The following is a 22,285-nucleotide window of genomic DNA, read 5'->3' on the forward strand; positions in this document are numbered from 1 at the left end:
GCAATAGATATAAGTTATGAACAAAACTGTTTTTGATGAATCGGGCCCATAATATTCAAGATGAAAAGCTGGTGTAGCAAATACAGTGAGAAATCTGCCTCATTGAGAGCCACTATCTAATTTCTAAATGGTGTAAACTCAGACTAGTCAGTCCAAAAAACGTTCCAAATTTATCGTGGTTACTCATGCTGTTTGATAAGTTTGATGCATTTTTTGATTGTTTCCACTGAAGTTTTCACCTCTACTAGTTATCTTAGTTTGCACCATAAATTTGCTCTAAAATGTAGTTTCTTAACGACTGCCAATACACCTTTTAACAGCAGCAGTTAAGGCCTGTTTCACACTTCCGTTTTTGTGTCCGCCAAACGGATCCGTTTTTTTGACGGAAACGGATGCCAACGGATCCGTTTTTAAAAAAACGGATCCGTTTTTTTGACGGATCCGCTGTAACCGTAATGGAAGTCTATGGGACAAAAAAAACAGATCCTGCAAAAAATGGCGGATCCGTTTTTTTACGGAAAACAACGGATTTTGACGGATTTGAAAAAAAGGAAGTGTGAAACAGGCTTAAGAGTACTTAAACCACAGCACGCCGCTTTTTAACAGCGTTGAGGTTTAAGGTTATAGCGCCCTCCAGCGTCGTAATTTCTCCAGTGTCTGCGGGGGGTAGCTGAGACCCAAGAGAACATGATTTGGTGTAACGGTGACCGCAAAAAAAAAGTCAGATTTTCCATTTTATTTCTCCCTCCTCTGATGTGAAATCACATCAGAGAAGAGAGAAATAGGATCCCCTGGTCCCCCGATCACCCCTCCAATACCTCCATTGTCCCTGCATGTCCCCCTGATGTCCCTCGTGCTGCCTGCTTCTTCCGGGAGAACTCTGGCACCCGGCAACAATAGGAGATTTTTTTTCTATTGGTTCTTTTTGATCACTGTGATACTCCCTATCACAGTGTTTAAAATAAAAAAAAATAGTAAATCAAACCTTTTCCCTTCACCCAAGACAGCACCACCTGAGAGACAGGGATCCTCCCCGCCAGGACAGGAACCTACTGAAATATAAGGGGCGGCACCTCTCCCCCGCTTCAGTTGGGTTCCTGTCCTGGAACGGGATCCCAGTCTGACAGCGGCGATGCCTGTCATGGAAAATGGACCCAGGGCCGTCCCGACAAAGGAAGAGCAGGTCAGCTTACCTGCAGAATTTTTTCACAGTTGGTTTTAATGAAATAGCGAATCCTGAGACAAGGTTCAAGTGAGCTTAGTGAAACTCCACAGGTTCCATGGGCGGTGATAGAGAGTCCGTGCTGTGATGGTATGTAAGGAACATATGTAAAAGACGTACCCTGAGAGGAACTGTAATGGAAAATTCCATATATTATTGTTAAAGAACCGCTGTCATAAGTAGGCACTATTCAGCATACCAGCAGCACATGCGTCCAGCCACAGACCAAGCGCTATTCCTCTGCACCCTCAGTGCTTCTCCTGAACAGCGCGTTCACTCTCCCTGTGACGTACCTGCCTCCCTGGGCAGGACAGACCATTTGGAGAATCACAGCACCCAGTTGTGGACATTCATGCCTGTCACAAACAATACAGGATAGATTCCTGAATATATTACAGTGCAAATTTCTGGACACCCACACCAATCATTGGATCTACCGGTCCCTGCATAACCCAATGTGTCAAACCCGTGGGTCTGGTGATTTTCTACATGAATGGTGTCCTTTCATCCTCAGTAGCTGCTGCTTCCCAGACGTCTGTTTCTCTACATTATTAATGAATATACCCAGTACTGAATAGTGCCTACTTATGACAGCGGTTCTTTAATAATAATATATGGAATTTTCCATTACACTTCCTCTCAGGGCACGTCTTTTACATATGTTCCTTACATACCATCACAGCACGGACTCTCTATCACCGCCCATGGAACCTGTGGAGTTTCACTAAGCTCACTTGAACCTTGTCTCAGGATTCGCGATTTCATTAAAACCAAATGTGAAAAAATTCTGTTTCTGATGAAGGTCAATTGTATGGCCGAAAACGTTTAAAGAAGTAAAAGAAGTATATTTAACTGGATGCCTTTTACAATAAAGGAACTGTCAAATCAATTTTTCATTTGAGTGCCAAGTTTATGTACTACATTGTTAGTTGGCTGGATACCCGACTTGTGCACCTCCCTCCACACTGAGTGCAGTGTTTTTTCTATTTTGCTAAGAGAATTAAGGGCAGTAAACAAAGCCCTAAGGATATTCATCCCCAGTCTAGAAGGCCGCAATGTCCGGATCATGTCGGACAACAAAGTGACAGTGGCTTATATCAACCACCAGGGAGGGACAAGGTCACACTCCCTAATGAGCGAAATCAACGATATATTTCGCAGAGCAGAATGACACCTACACTCTCTAACGGCCTTACACATCAGAGAGGTGGAGAACATACAAGCCGATTTCCTAAGCCGCAACACATTGAGGCAGGGAGAATGGGCCCTAAATCACTTAGTGTTCCAGAAGATAGTACAACTCTGGGGAGAGCCAGTAATAGACCTCTTTGCCAACAAAAGCAACAGGCAGGTAAAAAGATTCTGTTCATTGAACCCAAAAGAAGACCCATGGGCAGTGGACGCATTGCAAATTCCGTGGAATTTCAAATTGGGTTACGCCTTTCCTCCGGTAGCTCTAATCCCAGCAGTGGTGAAGAAAATAAGAGAGGATCAGGCCAGAGTGATCTTAATAGCCCTGTTTTGGCCAAAAAGGCCCTGGTTCTCACTACTACAGATGATGTCCCTCTCAGATCCATGGGTGCTGCCAGAGATTCTAGACCTGCTAGCTCTGGGTCCGGTATTCCACATGCAAGTCAAGGGGTTCCATCTGACGGCGTGGAATTTGAGAGGTCACTTTTAAAAAATAGAGGGTTCTCCCCTGGGTTGGTGGCTACACTGATAAAAAGTAGAAAGCCAGTACCAACTAATATATACGGTAAGACATGGAATAAGTTTCTGCAGTTCCTAGGAAGACCGTTAGACCAAGAACCCCTGATCAAGGCCATCTTAGAGTTCTTACAGGCAGGATTACAGCTAGGCCTAGCGGTAAATACACTCAAAGTACAAGTTTCAGCACTAGGCGCTCTATATAACTGCAATATAGCAGCAAACAGATGGGTAGCCAGATTCATTAAATCCTGCCAGAGGTCTAGACCAATCCCTTTGCCAAAAATAGCTCCCTGGGATTTAAACCTTGTGTTAGAAGCTCTCACGAAGGAGCCATTTGAACCAGTGCAACAACTACCAGTAAAATATTTTACCCTAAAAACCATTATTTTAGTGGCCCTTACATCGGCACGTAGAGTGAGTGACTTGCAGGCCCTCTTAGTTAACCCACCTTATACCAGGCGTACCAGGACAGGGTTGTCCTAAAAACACCCTGCTTATTTACCGAAAGTTGTATCAGATTTTCACCGAAGCCAGGAAATTGTCCTCCCCTCCGTCTGTGACAATCCAAAAAAACCCAGGAGAGGAAAAATTCCATAATCTAGACGTTAGAAGAGCCCTCTTAGAGAATATATCAGTAACTAGCCAGTGGAAGAGGTCCCAGTCCCTATTCGTAGCCTTCCAGGGTGCCAGGAAGGGTTACGGAGTATCGAAAGGGACTATTGCCAGATGGATTAGGGAGGCCATTAGTGTAGCCTACTCAGCTAGTGGTGTTCCGATTCCTGACAGCATCAAGGCTCATTCCACCAGAGCAGTGGCAACCTCCTGGGTTGAAAAAGCAGAGGTATCAATTGAACAGATTTGTAAGGCCGCTACCTGGGCCTCACCCTCAACCTTTTTTAAACACTATAGATTAAATCTATCCTCTTCTGCTGACTTAACCTTTGGTAGAAGGGTGCTGCAAGCGGTGGTCCCTCCCTAAGGTGATCGAAGTCTCCAAAAATCTCTCAGGTGGTGCTGTCATGGGTGACGGGAAAACCACCATGGTTACTTACCGGTAGCCGGTTTTTCCGGAACCCATGAGAGCACCCGTATATTCCCCCCCTTTTCACCGTATGGGTGTGCACGTTAACAGGGTGTATTTGTGTGATGTGGTGTTGGATAAACATGTAACTAAGCGGGAAGTCCTCTCAATGCTCTGTAACCAACTGAAGCGGGGGAGAGGTGCCGCCCCTTATATTTCAGTAGGATCCTGTCCTGGCGGAGCGGATCCCTCTCTCTTAGGTGGTGCTGTCATGGGTTCCGGAAAAACTGGCTACCGGTATGTAACCATGGTGGTTTTTTATCACCCCTTTAGATAGAGAAACATAATAAAATAAAAAAAAGTATTTTTTTCCATTTTCCCATTAGGGTTAGAGTTGGGCTAAAGGAAGTTGGGCTAAAGTTAGGGTTAGGGTTGGGGCTAGGGTTGGGATTATGGTTAGGGTGTGGATTATGGTTAGGGTTGGGATTAGAGTTAGGGTTGGGATTAGGGTTAAGGGTGTGTAAAGGTTAGGTTTGTGCTTAGGGTTATTGTTAGGATTGGGATAAGGGGTGTGTTGGGGGTTAGGGTTGTGATTAGGGTTATGGTTAGGGTTGGGATTATAGTTGTGTTGGGATTAGGGTCGGAGTTAGAATTGGAGGGTTTCCACTGTTTAGGCACATCAGGGGCTCTCCAAACGCGACATAGCGTCCGATCTCAATTCCAATTGTACGTTGAAAAAGTCAAACGGCGTTCCTTCCCTTCTGAGCGCCCAGTGGTTTACCCCCACATATGGGGTATCGGCGTACTCAGGACAAATTGCACACCAACTTTGGGGGTCTAATTTCTCCTGTTACCCCTGGGAAAATTAAAATTTGGGGGCGAAAAAATCATTTTTGTGTAAAAAAATATGTTTTTTTATTAACGGCTCTACGTTATAAACTTCTGTTAAGCACTTGGGAGTTCAAAGTGCTCACCATACAATTAGATAAGTTCCTTGGGGGTCTAGTTTCCAAAACGGTGTCACTTGTGTGGGGTTTCCACTGTTTAGGCACATCAGGGGCACTCCAAACTCGACATGGCATCCAATCTCAATTCCAGTCAAACAGCGCTCCTTCCCTTTTGAGCCTTCCATGCACCCAGTGATTTACCCCCACATATGGGGTATAGGCGTATTAAGTAGAAATTGCACAACAAATTTTGTGGTTCTTTTTCTCTTTTTACACTTGTGAAAATAAAAAAAAATGGTTCTGAAGTAAAATATTTGTGAAAAAAAAAATAAATGTTCATTTTCTCCTTCCACATTGCTTCAGTTCCTGTGAAGCATGTAAAGGGTTAATAAACTTCCTGAATGTGGTTTTGAGCACCTTGAGGAGTGCAGTTTTTAAAATGGTGTCAATTTGGGTATTTTCTGTCATATAGTGCCCCTCAAAGTGTCTTCAAATGTGAGGTGGTCCCTAAAAAAATGGTTTTGTAAATTTTGTTGTAAAAATGAGAAATCATTGGTCAATTTTAACCCTTATAACTTCCTAACAAAAAAATGTTGTTTCCAAAATTGTGCTGATGTAAAGTAGACATGTGACAAATGTTATTTATTAAGTATTTTGTGTCACATAGCTCTCTGAAAAAACAATCTCAGAATCAGAGGGATACATTAAAGCGTTCCAGAGTTATAACCTCAAAGTGACAGTGGTCAGAATTGTAAAAATTGGCTGGGTCATTAAGTAGCAAATTGGCTCTGTCTGAGGTTAAGCAAACTGTGTTTTGTCTGAATGTACACTCCTTCCCCGCTTAGCCTTACCTTGTTGAGCAAGATGCAAAAATAGGTCAAAAACATGTAATAATTGTAGTGTGACACATGTACAACAGTTTTTTTTATAGGGGAGTCTCAAATTAAGTCAAAATTCTGGTGCAATTAGCCAGGGCTGCCTCCAGATTTTTGTCGGCCCTGGGCAAAAGAGTCTCTGTAGGCCCCTTTAACACATACCACGATTCATGATGCACATATACGGCAGAGAAATATAGGTATAGTACAATGCCAAAGATTTCACTTACTTCTCACATTACATGATTGATATCTATTGTAAATTCTACAATAGCTCAGAAACCGGCGAATCCTCACAGCGCACAGTGTGCGCGCTGGGGGAGATTCCAAAGTCTGCAGTCACACAGGGTGACTGGAGACTTTTCATTGTAGACCGGACAGTATAGTCCTCCATACATCACATAGTCTTTCATACAGTGTTATGGGACCCACATAGTGCTCCATACAGTATTATGGGAACCACATAATTCTTCCATACAGTATTATGGGCACCACATAGTCCTCCACACAGTATAATGGCCCCATATAGTGTTCCATAAAGAAGTATGCACACCACATAGTGCTCCATACAGTATAATGGGCCCCATATATTGCTCCATACAGTATAATGGGCCCCACGTAATGCTCCATACAGTATTATGGCCTCTATTTATTACTCCATACAGTATAATGGGCCCCATCTTTAACTCCATACAGTATAATGGACCCCATATATTGCTCCATACATAAAAAATAAATAATCAAACACTCACCTCTCCCCATTCACCCCTGCTACCGTCTCAGAGCATCTTTTGACTATCTGCTCTGCTGCTCAGCACAGAGGGAGCGCTGTAGTGATATCATCGCACCCTCTTTGCTGAGACATCTAAGAGCTCAGGCTGGTTTCACATTTGCGTTTTTTAGCGCTGGAAAAAAACGCACATGTGCGCATGCGTTTTTTCCCCTATATTTAACATGGGTGCGCATACCTGCGCGCTTGTAAGCGCATGTATGCGATTTTCATGCGCTGCGTTTTTTTGGGGTGTGCGTTTGTATTTTCCAGACGCAGCATGTTGCATTTTTTGGCCCTGCAAAAAAGCGCATGCGCACATATGCGCACGTTTTGCGCTAAAAATGGCCATTATAGCCTATGGATGCGCATATGTGCGCACTGGCATGCTCATGTATGCGTTTTTTTGCATATGCGTTTTTTTTTTTTTAACCATGGAATTTAGGGGTTTGGGTTAGAGTTAGGGTTAGTTAAGGGGGTTTAGGGTTAGGGTTAGGGTCAGGGTCAGGGTTAGGGTTGGGGTTTGGGTCAGGGTTAGGGTTAAGTATGGTTTGGTTAAGGGTTAGGGTCAGGGTTAGGGTCAGGATTAGGGTTAAGTATGGTTTTGTTAAGGGTTAGGGTCAGGGTTAGGGTCAGGGTTAGGGTTAAGTATGGTTTTGTTAAGGATTAGGGTCAGGGTTAGGGTCAGGATTAGGGTTAAGTATGGTTTGGTTAAGGGTTAGGGTCAGGGTTAGGGTCAGGGTTAGGGTCAGGGTCAGGGTTAGGGTTAAGTATGGTTTTGTTAAGGGTTAGGGTCAGGGTTAGGGTCAGGATTAGGGTTAAGTATGGTTTTGTTAAGGGTTAGGGTCAGGGTTAGGGTCAGGATTAGGGTTAAGTATGGTTTTGTTAAGGGTTAGGGTTAGGGTCAGGGTTAGGGTCAGGATTAGGGTTAAGTATGGTTTGGTTAAGGGTTAGGGTCAGGGTTAGGGTCAGGGTTAGGGTTAAGTATGGTTTTGTTAAGGGTTAGGGTCAGGGTTAGGGTTAGGGTCAGGGTTAGGGTTAGGGTTAGTTAGGGTTTAGGGTTTGGGTTAGGGTTAAGTATGATTTGGTTAAGGGTTAGGGTCAGGGTTAGGGTCAGGGTTAGGGTTAGGGTTAGTAAAGTCATGGTTTGGGTAGTGTGAGGGGCCACCTAAAAATGTTGGAAAAAAACGCAAACGCGGTAAAAACGCATACAAACGCATAAAAACGCTGCGTTTTTTTCATGCATGCTCATAAAAATGCTTGAAAAAAACGCAGCAGTTGTATGCTTTTGTATGCGTTTTTTCAATGCGTTTTTTTGCGGGAAAAACGCGCTGCAAAAAAAAGCAAGTGTGAAACTAGCCTCAGATGCAGAGGGGGATTGATAGGAGAGGGACCGTCCCTCTCCCATCATTGTTTTCAATTGTATCAGAATCCAAGATGACAAAACAGTTGAAAGTATGATGTGGGGGGGCGGCGCTGGCAACAGCTCCCTCACAATTTACAGGCCCCTTAGTGTGCCGATGATCCTGATGGCAATTGGGCCCTCTGTTTGTCCAGGACCCTGGCACTAGCCTGGGTGTGCCAGGTGGGGACACTGGCCCTGCATTTAGCTCTTACTTTTCTTTTTTGATGATTTTTCAATAAATGTAAATATTTTAAATGTGTTAAGAGATTTCCACTTCCAATTATTTATAATGTAATTAAAAAATTAAAGATAACGTCGCACGTGCATTTTTTTAGACAACATACAGCTCATTTGACTCTAACTAAACATTTTGGAAAATTTCAGTGTTCTGCTTCGTGTGGAAGAGGCAATCGTGCTCGCTATGTGAGCTGTAGAGATGTGCTTGGTGGGGTGGCTGATGAGACCTTTTGTACCTACTTACCCCGACCACCTGAAGTTACCAGCTGTTTTACATCGTGTGGAGAATGGAAGTCAGGAGATTGGTCTCCTGTAAGCAAAAAAGTTATAGTATATTTATTCTTCTCTTGAATTTCATTTGCATTCTCCAGTAACATTTGTCTAATTTTCATGTATCTAGTGTCCAGTGTCTTGTGGAAAAGGAACAGTTATCAGACAAGTTGTGTGTACTAGTTACCATGGAAGAATTGATGATGAAAACTGCGATCCAGATAACAAACCTATAAAAGAGCAGGAATGCAAGATGGTCCCATGCCAAACATCCAGACAGCATCCTAACAGTCATGACAATCCAATGAGATTTCCACTTGCTGAGAGCCCACATAGATTTAGAGAAGATGATACAAACAACAAAGACAACCAGCGCAACAAGCCTGCTAGCCACGGAAACCAGTGGAGGACTGGACCATGGGGCGCAGTAAGAAACACTTTCCCTTGTAAAACAAAACCACAACAATTTTTAGTTATTGAGCATAAGGTCATTTTTATTTGGTTTCTGCAGTTCCTGTCAATCAAAATAACTTGTTTTTTTTAAGCTATCACTTTATATTTATGTAAAGCTGTAGATTTTATGTTGCTTTTGAAAGAATAGAGGCTGAAATATAGGAGTAGTGAATTCCAAAGGAAGGTAGATTTGAAGTTCTTCAGATGAGAATGTGATGAGCAACATGTTAAAAGTTTAAAAATTATTTTCTTGGTGATGGGTAGCCAATTGGGTAACTAGAGAAGTGTGAGGCGAGATGGCTTGTTTGGGCAGTGGTGTTGAGGACAGTGGGCTTGTAAAACTAGGTAATGTATTGTGTGATGTACAGTGATAATTCTGGTTCCACAGTGGATTGGGATAGTAGAAAGGTTGTGAAATCTGTTTATGCATGGTGAGTTTTAGTACATGAACGGTGAAATAAAGGGAGACGGCTAATAAATACGTAGACAAAATTTTGTACAGCAACAAACATTAAGGAACAAAGAGGAAGAGCCGCATGTTATCGGGATATTAATATTAAAAAATCATTATTGACAGTGCCTTGAGAAACACCATGAATTAATAAACGCAATTTATGCTTAACTCCCAAAATAACTATTTGACTAGTCATACCTGCAATAACTAAGAATAAGTGAATCATCCACGTTATGGAAAAAAGTCCATTTAATCACCATTTCCCAAAAGCCAAATTTTTTTCCCCTGAATGATGCCATGAAGGCTTGTTATTTGCGGGATGAGTTTAATTATTTAATGCCACCATTTTGTGGTACACAAAATGTATTGAAAACTTGTTCCCTTATTTTATTTTATGGAACTGAAAAAAAGTAAATACATTACCCAATTTTTTTCATCGTTTCTTGGGTCTTATTTTTTTTCTTAATTTCATTTTATCAAACAATGCACAGCCACAACCCAAGCAGGATGCAGGATCCACAACAGCAGGATGCAGCCCCAAGTGAAAATTAGAAACAGCAGTGATCTAAAATTATAAAGAGAAATAAGTGGATAAATCTGTAATACATAAAACATAATACATAGGTGTGGGGCCATGGCAATGTGTTGTTAATAATAATTAATTAAATAGCTGAATTGACTAAAAAGGTTGAAGTGTGAGAGAAGAGAATACACAGGGAAAAAAGAGAAGATGAGCTGTCTTTTAAATAGCATTAACAGTGTGGTAGAAAAGGTAACCCAAGGCTACTTTCACATTAGCGTCGTGCGACGCACTTCGCAATGCGTCGTTTTGGGTGAAAAACGCATCCTGCAAAGTTGCCTGCAGGATGCGTTTTTTCTCCATTGACTTACATTAGCGACGCATTGCCACACGTCACATCCGTCGTGTGATGGATGTGTCATGTTTTGGCAGCCGCGACGCACACAAAAGCGATACATGTAACTTTTTTTGTACGTCGTCTCCGCCATTTTCTACCGCGCATGCGTGGCCGAAACTCCGCCCCCTCCTCCCCGGACATTACAATGGGGCAGCGGATGAGATGAAAAACTGCATCCGCTGCCCCCGTTGTGCACGCCTTTCACAGCGTGCGACGGTACGTCGCCCCGATGCACGACGCTAATATGAAAGTAGCCTTAATATTAAAGTTAACTTTTTTCTTTCGAGCGGCATGATTATAGTGATACCAAATTTATATTTTTTATGTTTTTGTTCTTTTGCACAATAAGAACACTTTGGGAGAAATGTATCTTCTACTCTAAGCACAAAAACTGTTATGGCTTGGTTTAAAAAAGTGGACCTAGCAAAAGAGGATGTAGTCCAACACCCCATGAAAAACCCGCCATAATATACAGTATGCCAGAAAACTGATGTACATTATAGCTGAAATCGTAGATCTAATTTTCTGCTTAACGGGGAGCCCAAATCTACCAAATTTATTAAAAGGCATGTGACTTTTAATTACTTTTATTTCATTTATACGTTTTTTATATATATATATATATATATATATATATATATATATATATATATATATAGGTGCTTCTCACAAAATTAGAATATCATCGTAAATGTTAATTTATTTAAGTTCTTCAATACTAAAAATGAAACTCATATATAGAGTCATAACTAACTGTCATGATCCCAGTGCAGGTTTTTGAGCTGCACACCGGGGGTTAATGTTTGGAGCTCTGTGCAGGTTTTGACCTGCACACTTGGGGTTAATGATTGTGGCCTCTTTCTGGTTCTGGGAGAGCTTCATAAACCCCTGGGTAGCTTCAATCCCTGCCAGTTATACTTTTGCCTTTGGCCTAGTGTGCTGACCCCCGTGTGCCTGTTTGTTGCTTTAGCTTGTTTATATGGTTCTGACCCGGCTGTGTTTCCCGTTGTGAGTTTGCCTGTTGATTTTGTACTGCATTATTATTTGTGTATGACTCATTGCCTGTGACCTGACTACTCTCTGCTCGCCCCCTTTGGTACCTTGCAGCTATCTCTGTGTGTGACTCATTGGCTACGTCCTGACTATTCTCACTGTCTATGCCCCTGGGTAACTTTGTCTTGCAGTTACTCTGCTAGGAATTATCTTGCAGCTCCTAGCTCTGAAGTTTAGGCCACGCCTCTAGCAGTCACGTGCTTCAGGTCCTGCGGCTCTGAAGTACGCAGCTATTCGGTTGGTGCCCGCTCCACAGGTAGCTTTGAGCACGCTTTCGCTTTACTCCGGACACGCGCACTGGCTCAGTGAGCAAGTTCAGTGCGGTGTCTTTGACGCTAACATTTTTCAAGCTGATGTTTTAAAGTATTCTAATTTACTGAGATGACTTTTGGATTTTCGTTGGCTGTAAGCCATAATCATCAACATTAACAGAAATAAACACTTGAAATAGATCACTCTGTTTGTAATGAACTGAAATAAATTAACTTTTTGATGATATTCTAATTTTGTTAGAAGCACCTCTGTGTGTGTGTGTATATGTATATGTATATGTATATATATATATATATATATATATATATATATATATATATATATATATATATATATATATATATATACATACTAGCTGAAGAGCCCGGCATTGCCTGGGCATAGTAACCAACTGTGGTTAGTTATAACAAATTATAATGGTTATATTGCACATAAAAACATTTCACATCATATATTCAACACTACAGATTTGCAACACAAATTAACTAAACGATTACCCAAGTATTGATAGTATTTTATTTTCAACTCATTCAAGACCCTTTTGATAAACAACATTTTGGTTTTTCCTTTCGGTGCAAAGATGAACAGATTTTTGTCAGTTCCAACTCTTGAACAGATCACGTAAAGTTGACCATGAGAAAAGCATGGAGATTGCAAATCGATCCCTACTACTTAAATCGATCCCTACCACTTTCAAGGACTGTCCTTGAGCATTGTTAATAGACATTGCAAATAGCAGGGAAACTGGAGGCATTTAAAATCAAAAAACAAATCAGATGGAATGAGTGGAATTCTTGGAATGAAAATGTCCTCTCCTTTGGCACATCTTGTTTCTTAGCTGTGTATCTAATCCTATCCTGTGTGATAATGTCTGCTGAGCTGTGTACCTAATCCTCTCCTGTGTGATACACAGCTCAGCAGAAAGTATCACATAGGATAGGTATAGATACATGGCTCAGCAGACAGTATCACACAGGATAGGATTAGATATGCAGCTCAGCACAAAGTATCACACAGAATAGTATTAGATACACGGCTCAGCAGACAGTATCACACAGAATAGGATTAGATACACGCTTCAGCAGTCAGTATCACACAGGATAGGATTAGATACACGGCTCAGCAGTCAGTATCACACAGGATAGGATTAGATACACTGCTCAGCAGTCAGTATCACACAGGATAGGATTAGATATACGGCTGAGCAGTCAGTAACACACGATAGGATTAGATACACAGCTCAGCAGAAAGTATCTAATCCTATCGTGTGTTACTGACTGCTCAGCCATGTATCTAATCCTATCCTGTGTGATACTGACTGCTGAGTAGTGTATCTAATCCTAACCTGTGTGATACCATCTGCTGAGCCGTGTATCTAACCCTATCCTGTGTGATACTGACTGCTGAGCCGTGTACCTAATCCTATCATGTGTGTTACTGACTGCTCAGCCGTGTATCTAATCCTATCCTGTGTGATACTGACTGCTGAGCCGTGTATCTAATCCTATCCTGTGTGATACTGACTGCTGAAGCGTGTATCTAATCCTATTCTGTGTGATACTGTCTGCTGAGCCGTGTATCTAATACTATTCTGTGTGATACTTTATGCTGAGCTGCATATCTAGTCCTATCCTGTGTGATACTGTCTGCTGAGCCGTGTATCTATTCCTATCCTGTGTGATACTGACTGCTGAGCTGTGTAACTAATCGTATCCTGTGTGATATTGACTGCTGAGCTGTGTATCTAATCCTATTCTGTGTGATACTGACTGCTGAGCAGTGTATCTAATCCTCTCCTGTGTGATATTGACTGCTGAGCTGTGTATCTAATCCTATCCTGTGTGATACTGCCTGCTGAGCCATATGTCTAATCCTCTCCTGTGTGATACTGACTGCTGAGCTGTGTGTCTAATCCTATCCTGTGTGATACTAACTGCTGAGCCGTGTATCTAATCCTATCCTGTGTGATACTGGGCTCCCCCTGCAGTCTGTGTCAGAGGGTGGTCTGTGTTGGCACGGTAATAAATTGTGTTATTTCCAGCTGTACAGAAGGACGATAACAACATAGAAATGATAAGAATAATAGGCCTCAGTTACCACAACTGTCTGCAAAGAAAACTGTTGCTAATAGCAACCAATCACAGCTCATTTTTCATCTTTTAAACAGCTCTGGGACAGCGTGGCGAATTTTGAGTGGCGACTTTTGTGTTTCGACTTTTATGTGGCGAGGTTGGTGTATGTGTGATGAAGTGTGTGCTGAGGGTGGTATATGTGTTGGAGCGCGTGGTAGTGTGTGGCGCATTTTGTGTGTGTGTTCATATCCCCGTGTGGTAAGTATCCCATGTCAGGGCCCCACCTTAGCAACTGTATGGTATATACTCTTTGGCGCCATCGCTCTCATTCTTTAAGTCCCCCTTGATCACATCTGGCAGCTGTCAATTTGCCTCCAACACTTTTCCTTTCACTTTTGCCCCATTATGTAGATAGGGGCAAAATTGTTTGGTGATTTGGAACACGCGGGGTTAAAATTTCGCCTCACAACATAGCCTATGACGCTCTCGGGGTCCAGACTTGTGACTGTGCCAAATTTTGTGGCTGTAGCTGCGACGGTACGGATGCCAATCCCGGACATCATACACACACACACACATATACACACACACCCACATTGAGCTTTATATATTAGATGTGTGTGTGTGTATATATATATATATATATATATATATATATATATATATATATATATACACGCAGCAATGCGACTTTTTTATGGGTTAAATTATTTAATTTTAAAGCAAAAACGGAAGAAGATGATTGCGTGAAGGGGTTAAAGAAGAACCCCCACTAACATTTTTATTGCGTAAATGTGTGTGTGATTATGTGCGTGTAATGTAGTGTGTTAATATACTCACCTACCGCTGCTCTTTCCAGTGTCCAGCACTGTTCTTCTGCTCTCCTCATTGATGTCACCACAAATAAGAGCTGCTGTCTCACTCTATGATCTATGTGTGAGCTTGAAGTCGCTGTTACAATGTAAGCCTATGGAGCCTCGTTCTTACTCTCCATAGACTTACATTGTAAAAGTCACTACCAAGTCATGCAGAGCACAGTGTGACCTGGAGGAATCTGCAGAGAGGTGGTATCATTCAGAGGAAAGGCACTGGATCCCGGAGAGAACGGCGGTAGTTGAGTATATTAACACACTCAGACTACATGCATGAGTACGCACATTTACACTATGAAAGTGTTAGTGGGAGTGCTTCTTTAATGCCATTTAAATGTATCTATGTTTTTACCTCACATTTTACTGCCTTATAAAAATGATTACTAATCTTTGTGTCACATTTTAACTAGTGTTCAAGCACATGTGCAGGTGGTTTTGAACGTCGAGTTGTGGTATGCCAAGACAGAGAAGGAAGGATTACCAATTTTTGTGAAGGGACAACAAAACCTTCTGATTCAAGACACTGTGATTCTGGGCCATGTCCCCAATGGAATTACGGAAGCTGGGGTGAGGTAGGAAATAAACTTAAGTTTTACTTTCTTTATTGACATGAAATGCATGTAATAAAATTATATGTTCTTGTTCCCTGTGTGATAAAAACCCATGGCAAGAATTATTCCAATCAGGGAAAAATAACCCAACTTTTTATTTAATTTGTAGCAAATACCTAAATATTAGATATAACATGAAATTTGTATCTGTCTTTATCTAAACTTACTGATTTATGAACATAGACCACACCAAAGACATGGTTGTGGTATTTGTGCCAATAAATTGGCTGAGAGGAAACAAATATAAGAGTTACAAACTCCTGACAGATAAATTATCAGTTAACTAGCAATTTGAAACTTAAAAAAGGAGACTGCAAAAGCCAATTAGTGCAAACCTTTTAATAAAATCCCATTCAAAAAATTATTTTTAACTTAAAATGCATGCACTTAAGTAAAAAAAAAAAAAATCACAATGACGTCTATATCTTTAACCCCTTTCCGACATCAGGCGTAAATGTACGCCGATGTTGGACTCCCCCTGTTTGATGCAAGCTCCGGCGCTGAGCTTTCCAGGAACATATCAGCTGATTTATACAGCTGACATGTGCCCGCAACAGCCCCTGGTAGAATCATGATCCATCCTCGGCTGTTAACCTGTTAAACGCCTCTGTTGATCTCTAACAGTGACGTTTAACTTGCGGTTCCGGCAAGCTCTCCGGGAATCCCGCCCATCAGTGAACCCGTCACGTGATCGCGGGTCACCGATGGGTTGGCATGACAACCAGAGGTCTCCAGCAGACCTCTATGGTTGACATTCCTGGATTGCCCGGTGGTCGGCGCTCACAGCAAGTGAGCATTTCAGCTACATACAAGTGATCTGATCGGATTATGGCAACTTCTAGTCTCCCATGAAGACTATTGAAGCATGCCAAAAGTTAAAAAAAAAATTTAAAAAATATTTAAGTTAAAAAAATATAAAAGTTCAAAATCACCCCCCTTCGCCCCATTCAAAATGAAACAATAAAAAAATCAAACATACACATAATTGGTTTTGCTGCATTCAGAATCGCCTGATCTATCAATATAAAAAGAGAATTAACCCGATCGTTAAAGACGTAACGAGAAAAAAGTCAAAAACGCCAGAATTACGTTTTTTTTAGTTGCCACAACATTGCATTAAAATGCAATAACGGGTGATCAAAAGGTTTTATCTGCTTCTAAATGGTATCATTAAAAATGTCAACTCAGCACACAAGAAATAAGCCCCCACTCAACCCGAGATCACGAAAAATGGAGATGCTACAGGTATCGGAAAATGGCACAATTTTTTTTTTTTTAACAAATTTTGAAATTTTTTTCACTCCTAAAATAAAAAAGAATCTGCACAGGTGTGGTGTTTATGAACTCGTAATGACCTGGAGAATCATAATGGCAGGTCAGTTTTTGCATTTAGTGAACATGGTAAAAAAAAAACAAAAAAAACAACTGTGGGATTGCACTTTTTTTTGCAATTTCACCGCATTTGGAATTTTTTTCTCGTTTTCCAGTACACGATATGTTAAAACCAATGATGTTGCTTGAAAGTACAACTCGCTCCTCAAAAAACAAGCCATCACAAGGCCATTTTGACTGAAAAATAGAAAATGTATGGCTCTGGGAAGAAGGGGAGCAAAAAACGAAAACGCAACATTGAAAATACCTCCGGGGGTTAAGGTGTTAAAAAATTACCATGGATCTTGCCATAGAGCGAGCGTTAAGGCTATGTGCGCACGTTGCTGATTTGCATGTGGAAATTTCTGCCCGGTTTCTGCCTCTCGGCAGAAAAGGCTGTTGAAATTCCACTCGGTTTTAAAGCGGATTTTCATGCGGTTTTTCATGTGGATTTGTATGCATTTTTGTAGGCTAAATAAAGATATATTATTTAAAGAAAAAAAAGAATTATGATGTCATTTCCTTGTTCATCATCTTCTTTTTCATTCTCCATTGAAGACCATACCATAATATCATTACATACCATGTTACACACACAAAACAAATATAAGTGAATATATTATGTATATATAGTGTATATGTGTGTGTGTGTGTAATACGAAGCCCGAGGTTTAGTAATGAACAGGGGTCAGCCAAATACCCTCATTAATAAAACGGTACATATAGAGTTAAATAAAGACACACAAACGCACACAAAATCTGTGTGAAGCGCAACATCTGTTTATTTTTCAAAATATTTTTTTTTTAAAATTATGTGGGTTCCCGAGTAATTTTCATAACCACCAGAGGGAAAACCGACAGCTGAGGGTTGATGTTAATATTCTGGGAAGGAGCCAATAGCCATAAAGGTTCCCAGGCTATTAATATCAGCTCACAGCTGTTTGCTTAGCCTTTACTGGCTAGTTTACAGGGGAACTCCAGAAAAAAGTTGACATGGGATCCCCCTATAAAATCGAACCAGCAAAGGCTAGGCAGACAACTGTGGGTTGATATTAATATCCTGGGAAGGGGCCATGGATATTGGCACCCCCCAGGCTAATAACATCAGCTCTCAGTCGCCCCAGAAATGGCGCATCTTATAGATGCACCAATTCTGGCACTTAGCCTCACTCTTCCCACTTGCCCTGTAGTGGTGGCAAGTGGTGTTCATATTGGTGGTGTTGATGTCACCTTTGTATTGTCAGGTGACATCAAGCCCACGGCTTAGTAATGGAGAGACGTCTATAAAACACCTATCCATTACTAATCCTATAGTTGTAGGATTATAAAGACACAGCCAGAATGAGGTCCTTTATTTGAAATAATCACACAGACTCATTTATTGAATCTTAATTTACCATACTTTCTGAACTCCTAATCCCCGACTCCCTGTCTCCTGCAGCAAAAATAAAATAATAAACCAATAAACAATACTATTCTGTCCAACGTAGTCCATTTATCGAGTGTCCCACGGCGATCTCAATTGTGGAACAGTCAAATCAGGAGATGTGACTGCTCTACCCAGCCTCTGGTGATACACTGCGGGAGCGATTACCTCCTGTCAGTGTATCACTGCACTGCCCTGAGAGTTCACTGGAGTACATCAGCTCCTGTGCTCTCACTTACTGCACTACCGCTGTGTGAGAACTTTCCCATGCAGCGGTGATGTAAGTGAAAGCACCGGAGCTGATCAGCTGATGAACTCCGGTGAACTCCCACGCCGGCTCAATGATACACTGCGGGAGCGATTACTTCCTGTCAGTGTATCGCCGAAGGCCAGATAGAGCGGTCACATCACCCGGTGTGACTGTTCTTCACGTGAGATCGCCTTGGGACACTTGGATTACCTGGACTACGGCGGACAGGGAGTATATGTTGGTTTATTATTTTACATTATTTTTAGGAGACGAGGGCATTGGGAATTTGGTGTGAAGTGAGTATAATGGGTTTTTATTTATATGTGAATATGTATGTAATTTTACTTTTTTTTTTTTTTTTTTTTTTTACTGTGAGCACAGGCGCTGGCAGATGATACTACTCTCCCTTTAGTGGCACCTGTTGTCACTGTTATCAGTGACAGCAGACATAGCCCGATAGGAGCAGTAGTCTCATCGGCCCACGCCTGCTTTTTTACCGCAGGTCACCGCTGCGTGTCACAGTCAGCTGTGGAATCACGCTGACATCTTCCAGCATGATCCCGCAGCGCTGTGACCGATAGTACGGCACACAGCCGCAGACTCCCACATACAGACACCCACGGAAAAACGCACATATTCTCCGCCCACACATATTCTCCGCCCACACACACATTCTCCACCCACACACTCTTCCTCATTCTGACATCATTTCCTTTTCTGCAGCGTTTTTGGCAGAAAATCCGCAAACCTTTTTACACCTGCGGTTTTGCTGTGGATTTGACTGACTCAGTGGAAGTCAGTGAGTGCAGAAACGCTGCAGATCCGCAAAAAGAATTGACATGCTGTGGAAAATAAAATGCTGCAAATAAGGATGGAAATTTCTGCAGCATGTGCACAACAATTCAGGAATGCCATTGATTAACATTGCTTAAGTAATGTAATCACTTGAGTTTTTGGAGCATTTCCGAGATTAAAAAACGCTGCAGTATCGCAACAAATCCTCAACATGTGCACATAGTCTAAAACTTTTTCTCAATACACCTCTCAAAATTTATGGTTAAAACTAAAAAAAAATGGTTTGTGGAAAGACTCCAATCTGGAAAGCTGATCTGTCAACTGCTCGCCAAGAAAGCTGGAACAGCTTCATGTAGAGTATTGTTTATCATTAGTGAAAGCAGGAGCAACAGAGCAGTAAGGCCACATTCACACACTCAGTATTAAACATCAGTATTTGTAAGCCAAAATCTGGTGAGGAACAGTCAGAGGAAAAGTATAATAGAAAGTCGTCACCACACGTTACATTTCTTTTTTTTAAGTTATTATGCCTTTGATTTGCATTTCAATTTCTGCCTTTAAATTACAGTGTACCCTGACATGTGGTGGAGGAATGAGAACAAGATTGGTGATATGCCAGATGACAAGTGGACAAGTTTTGGATGATCAAAATTGTGAAATTGTCAATAAACCACCAAATATAGCCCAGTGTAACACACACTTATGCCCTGCTGATGCTTCATGGCATCCAGGACCGTGGAATTCGGTACGATAGCAATTTATATTTAGAATTTACATTACTTATATGGAGCATTTCATGCACAGCTTTCCATAAGAATAAGATAACTGTTGTACCTTATTATTTAAAGAAGGTTTATTTAATTTTGAATAATATATTGAAATTTTGGGGCATTCCTTTGTGTAAAAATATATGTATATACCGCTACACAGAGTTGTTTCACAAATTTTTAGCACTTGTAAATTTTATTGATTATTTAGCTTAATTTAAAAGACATGCAAATATTTAATACTTTAGAGAGACAATTAAATACAGTGATATTTCTAATATATGACCTTCTAGATTTAAAGACTTTTTGTTGAAATATAATTACACTATTCTCCACCTAAATTTGATTTTTTAAAAGCACTCCAGTTGAAATGGGCCACAGCATGCAACCAAGTTGTACTGTTATTTGACAGCAACTATTCTATCTATGAAATTACTCATGTCTGACCTCAGCTGGTTTTCAAGACGTCCAATAGAATTCTTCCTTTCTGGGAAATTTAATAATGCAAATTGACTCTTCAGAGGAGCAATGCATGGTGAATAAGCTTTCTTTCCATGGCATGTCAGAGCTGGTATGTCACTCTCCACAAGGAGAAATGATACCCCTTAGACCTCAGTCCAGAGCCTCTCACATAGCCAAATCAGATCTCATACTTTGCACTGACGAGGGGCAATACCCAAAACTCCGTGTCTGCAAATTGACATTCTGATTTGTTTTTTAGCCTAAGTCATATTTCAAGGCTCATTAAAGGGTCAATAATGACTTGTAAGATTGGTGCTTCCAACAGATGGTGCTATAGAGTTCAAGTCCTCTTCCTCTCTGAAGAGGCAATTTGCATAATAGAATTGAAAGCAGTGATGGTACAAAGAGACTGGGCAGGACAGACGTAAAGAGAATGTGTTATATGAAAATTACATATATTTAATGTGCTTAATGGGAACCCATCACCAGGTTCTTGCTACCCCATCTCAGAGCTGCATGATGTAGAGGCAGAGACTCTGATTCCAGTGATGTGTCACTTGCTCAGGTGCATTATGCTGTTTTCATTAAAAACTGTATTATCTGCTGCAGATCTACCAGTTCTCTGAATGCTGAGCTCTGTATAGCCCCGCCCACACCGCTGATTGGCAGCTTTCTGAGTACACTGTGGATAGGCAGGTACCAATCAGTGCTGTTGCGAGGTTATACAGAAGTCATGAATTTGGAGGAATACAAGCCAGCAAATTTGCTAGTCATCTAATCTATTAATGAAAGTGATTTTTAACAAAAGTATAGTAAATGGCCCAGTAAGTGACACATCGTTAGAACCAGGGTCTCTGTCCCTACACTATGCTGCTCTCAGATTATTTAGCAAAAAAATGGTGACAGGTACCCTTTAAAAAACAACTTTTGTTTGTTTTATTTTTCCATATCACTTTTTGGAAAAAAAAATAATCAGAAAATCAGGCCATTTTTACACTGGCTACCAAGCATAATATTATATTTTCTGTTCTGTACAGATTACTGTTCAGCAGTTACGTATTGCTGCCTGTGTCTATGTGGCTGCTGAAAGGAACAGAAAGAGCCTAACATTAGGCCTAGCGGTTAGTGTGAAAATTGCAAGGTTTCTAGTGATATGTAAAGCTTAAAAAGTGGAATAAAAAATGCTTTCAGCATTAAAAAGTCAGAATGACAGCGGGTCATTTTCTGATGATAAATTTCATTATGCATTTCTTTATATCTAGCTTTCTAAGGTCCATGGAAAACTAAATGAAAAGCATATTGAAACATGAAAATTTACCGTATATACTCGTGTATGAGCTGAGTTTTTCAGCACTTTTTTGTACTGAAAACGCCCAGCTCAGCTTAGTCAATTGTCCTAGAACGCCGACGGGGGAGGGAGAGCGGCGGAGCAGCGGGTCACAGAGGCAGGAGCTGTGGCTAAAGCCTGTGATGCTGCTAGAGAGCAATGAATATTAATTTCTCTTATAGCACACACAGTTACAGCCGCAGCCGCCGACTTCCAGCACATATCCCACATACCTTCCTGCGCGCCCTTGCTGCATCTCCTTCGTTTTGGCACCAGCAGCACTTCCTGCATAGGGATCACGTGGCCCAGCTCATTAAAGTAATGAATATTCACACCTCTCCACTCCCAAAGTAGTGGAATGAATATTCATTACCTTAATGAGTGGGGCCACGTGATCGCTCAGCAGGAAGTGCTGCTGGCACTGGAATGAATGAGATGCTGCGAGGGCACGCAGGAAGGTATGTCGGATGTGTTTTTTTGGTTTTTTTTTTAATGGGAAAAAATGCATACAAGGACAGGGGATAAGGAGCCATGCATACAAGGACAAGGACGGGGGAGCCATGCATGTCTGGATAAGGATGAGGGGACAATGCATACCCTACTTATACTCGAGTCAATAAGTTTACCAGTTTTTTGAGGCAATATTAGGTGCCTCAGCTTATACTCAGGTCGGCTTATACTCGAGTATATACGGTATATTGATATCTAAAAACAAAAATAAATAGT

The 22,285-nt window shown here is 41.3% G+C and overlaps 1 protein-coding gene across 1 annotated transcript in view; it reads left to right on the top strand.

The window, feature by feature from the left end:
* Positions 1-20,390, top strand: part of ADAMTS20 (ADAM metallopeptidase with thrombospondin type 1 motif 20) — a 266,796-nt gene extending 246,406 nt beyond the window's left edge. The window contains exons 25-28 of the mRNA XM_073573240.1: positions 8,334-8,498; positions 8,587-8,883; positions 14,961-15,122; positions 19,572-20,390. Of these exons, the coding sequence (XP_073429341.1) occupies positions 8,334-8,498; positions 8,587-8,883; positions 14,961-15,122; positions 19,572-19,757 (810 nt within the window). The 3' untranslated portion in view covers positions 19,758-20,390. The remainder of the gene's footprint in view (positions 1-8,333; positions 8,499-8,586; positions 8,884-14,960; positions 15,123-19,571) is intronic.
* The last annotated feature ends 1,895 nt before the right edge of the window (positions 20,391-22,285 follow it).

Source organism: Dendrobates tinctorius, unplaced genomic scaffold (genome assembly GCF_039654945.1).
Source record: "Dendrobates tinctorius isolate UK_male_01 unplaced genomic scaffold, ASM3965494v1 ptg000035l, whole genome shotgun sequence".
NCBI classification, from domain to species: Eukaryota; Metazoa; Chordata; class Amphibia; order Anura; family Dendrobatidae; genus Dendrobates; species Dendrobates tinctorius.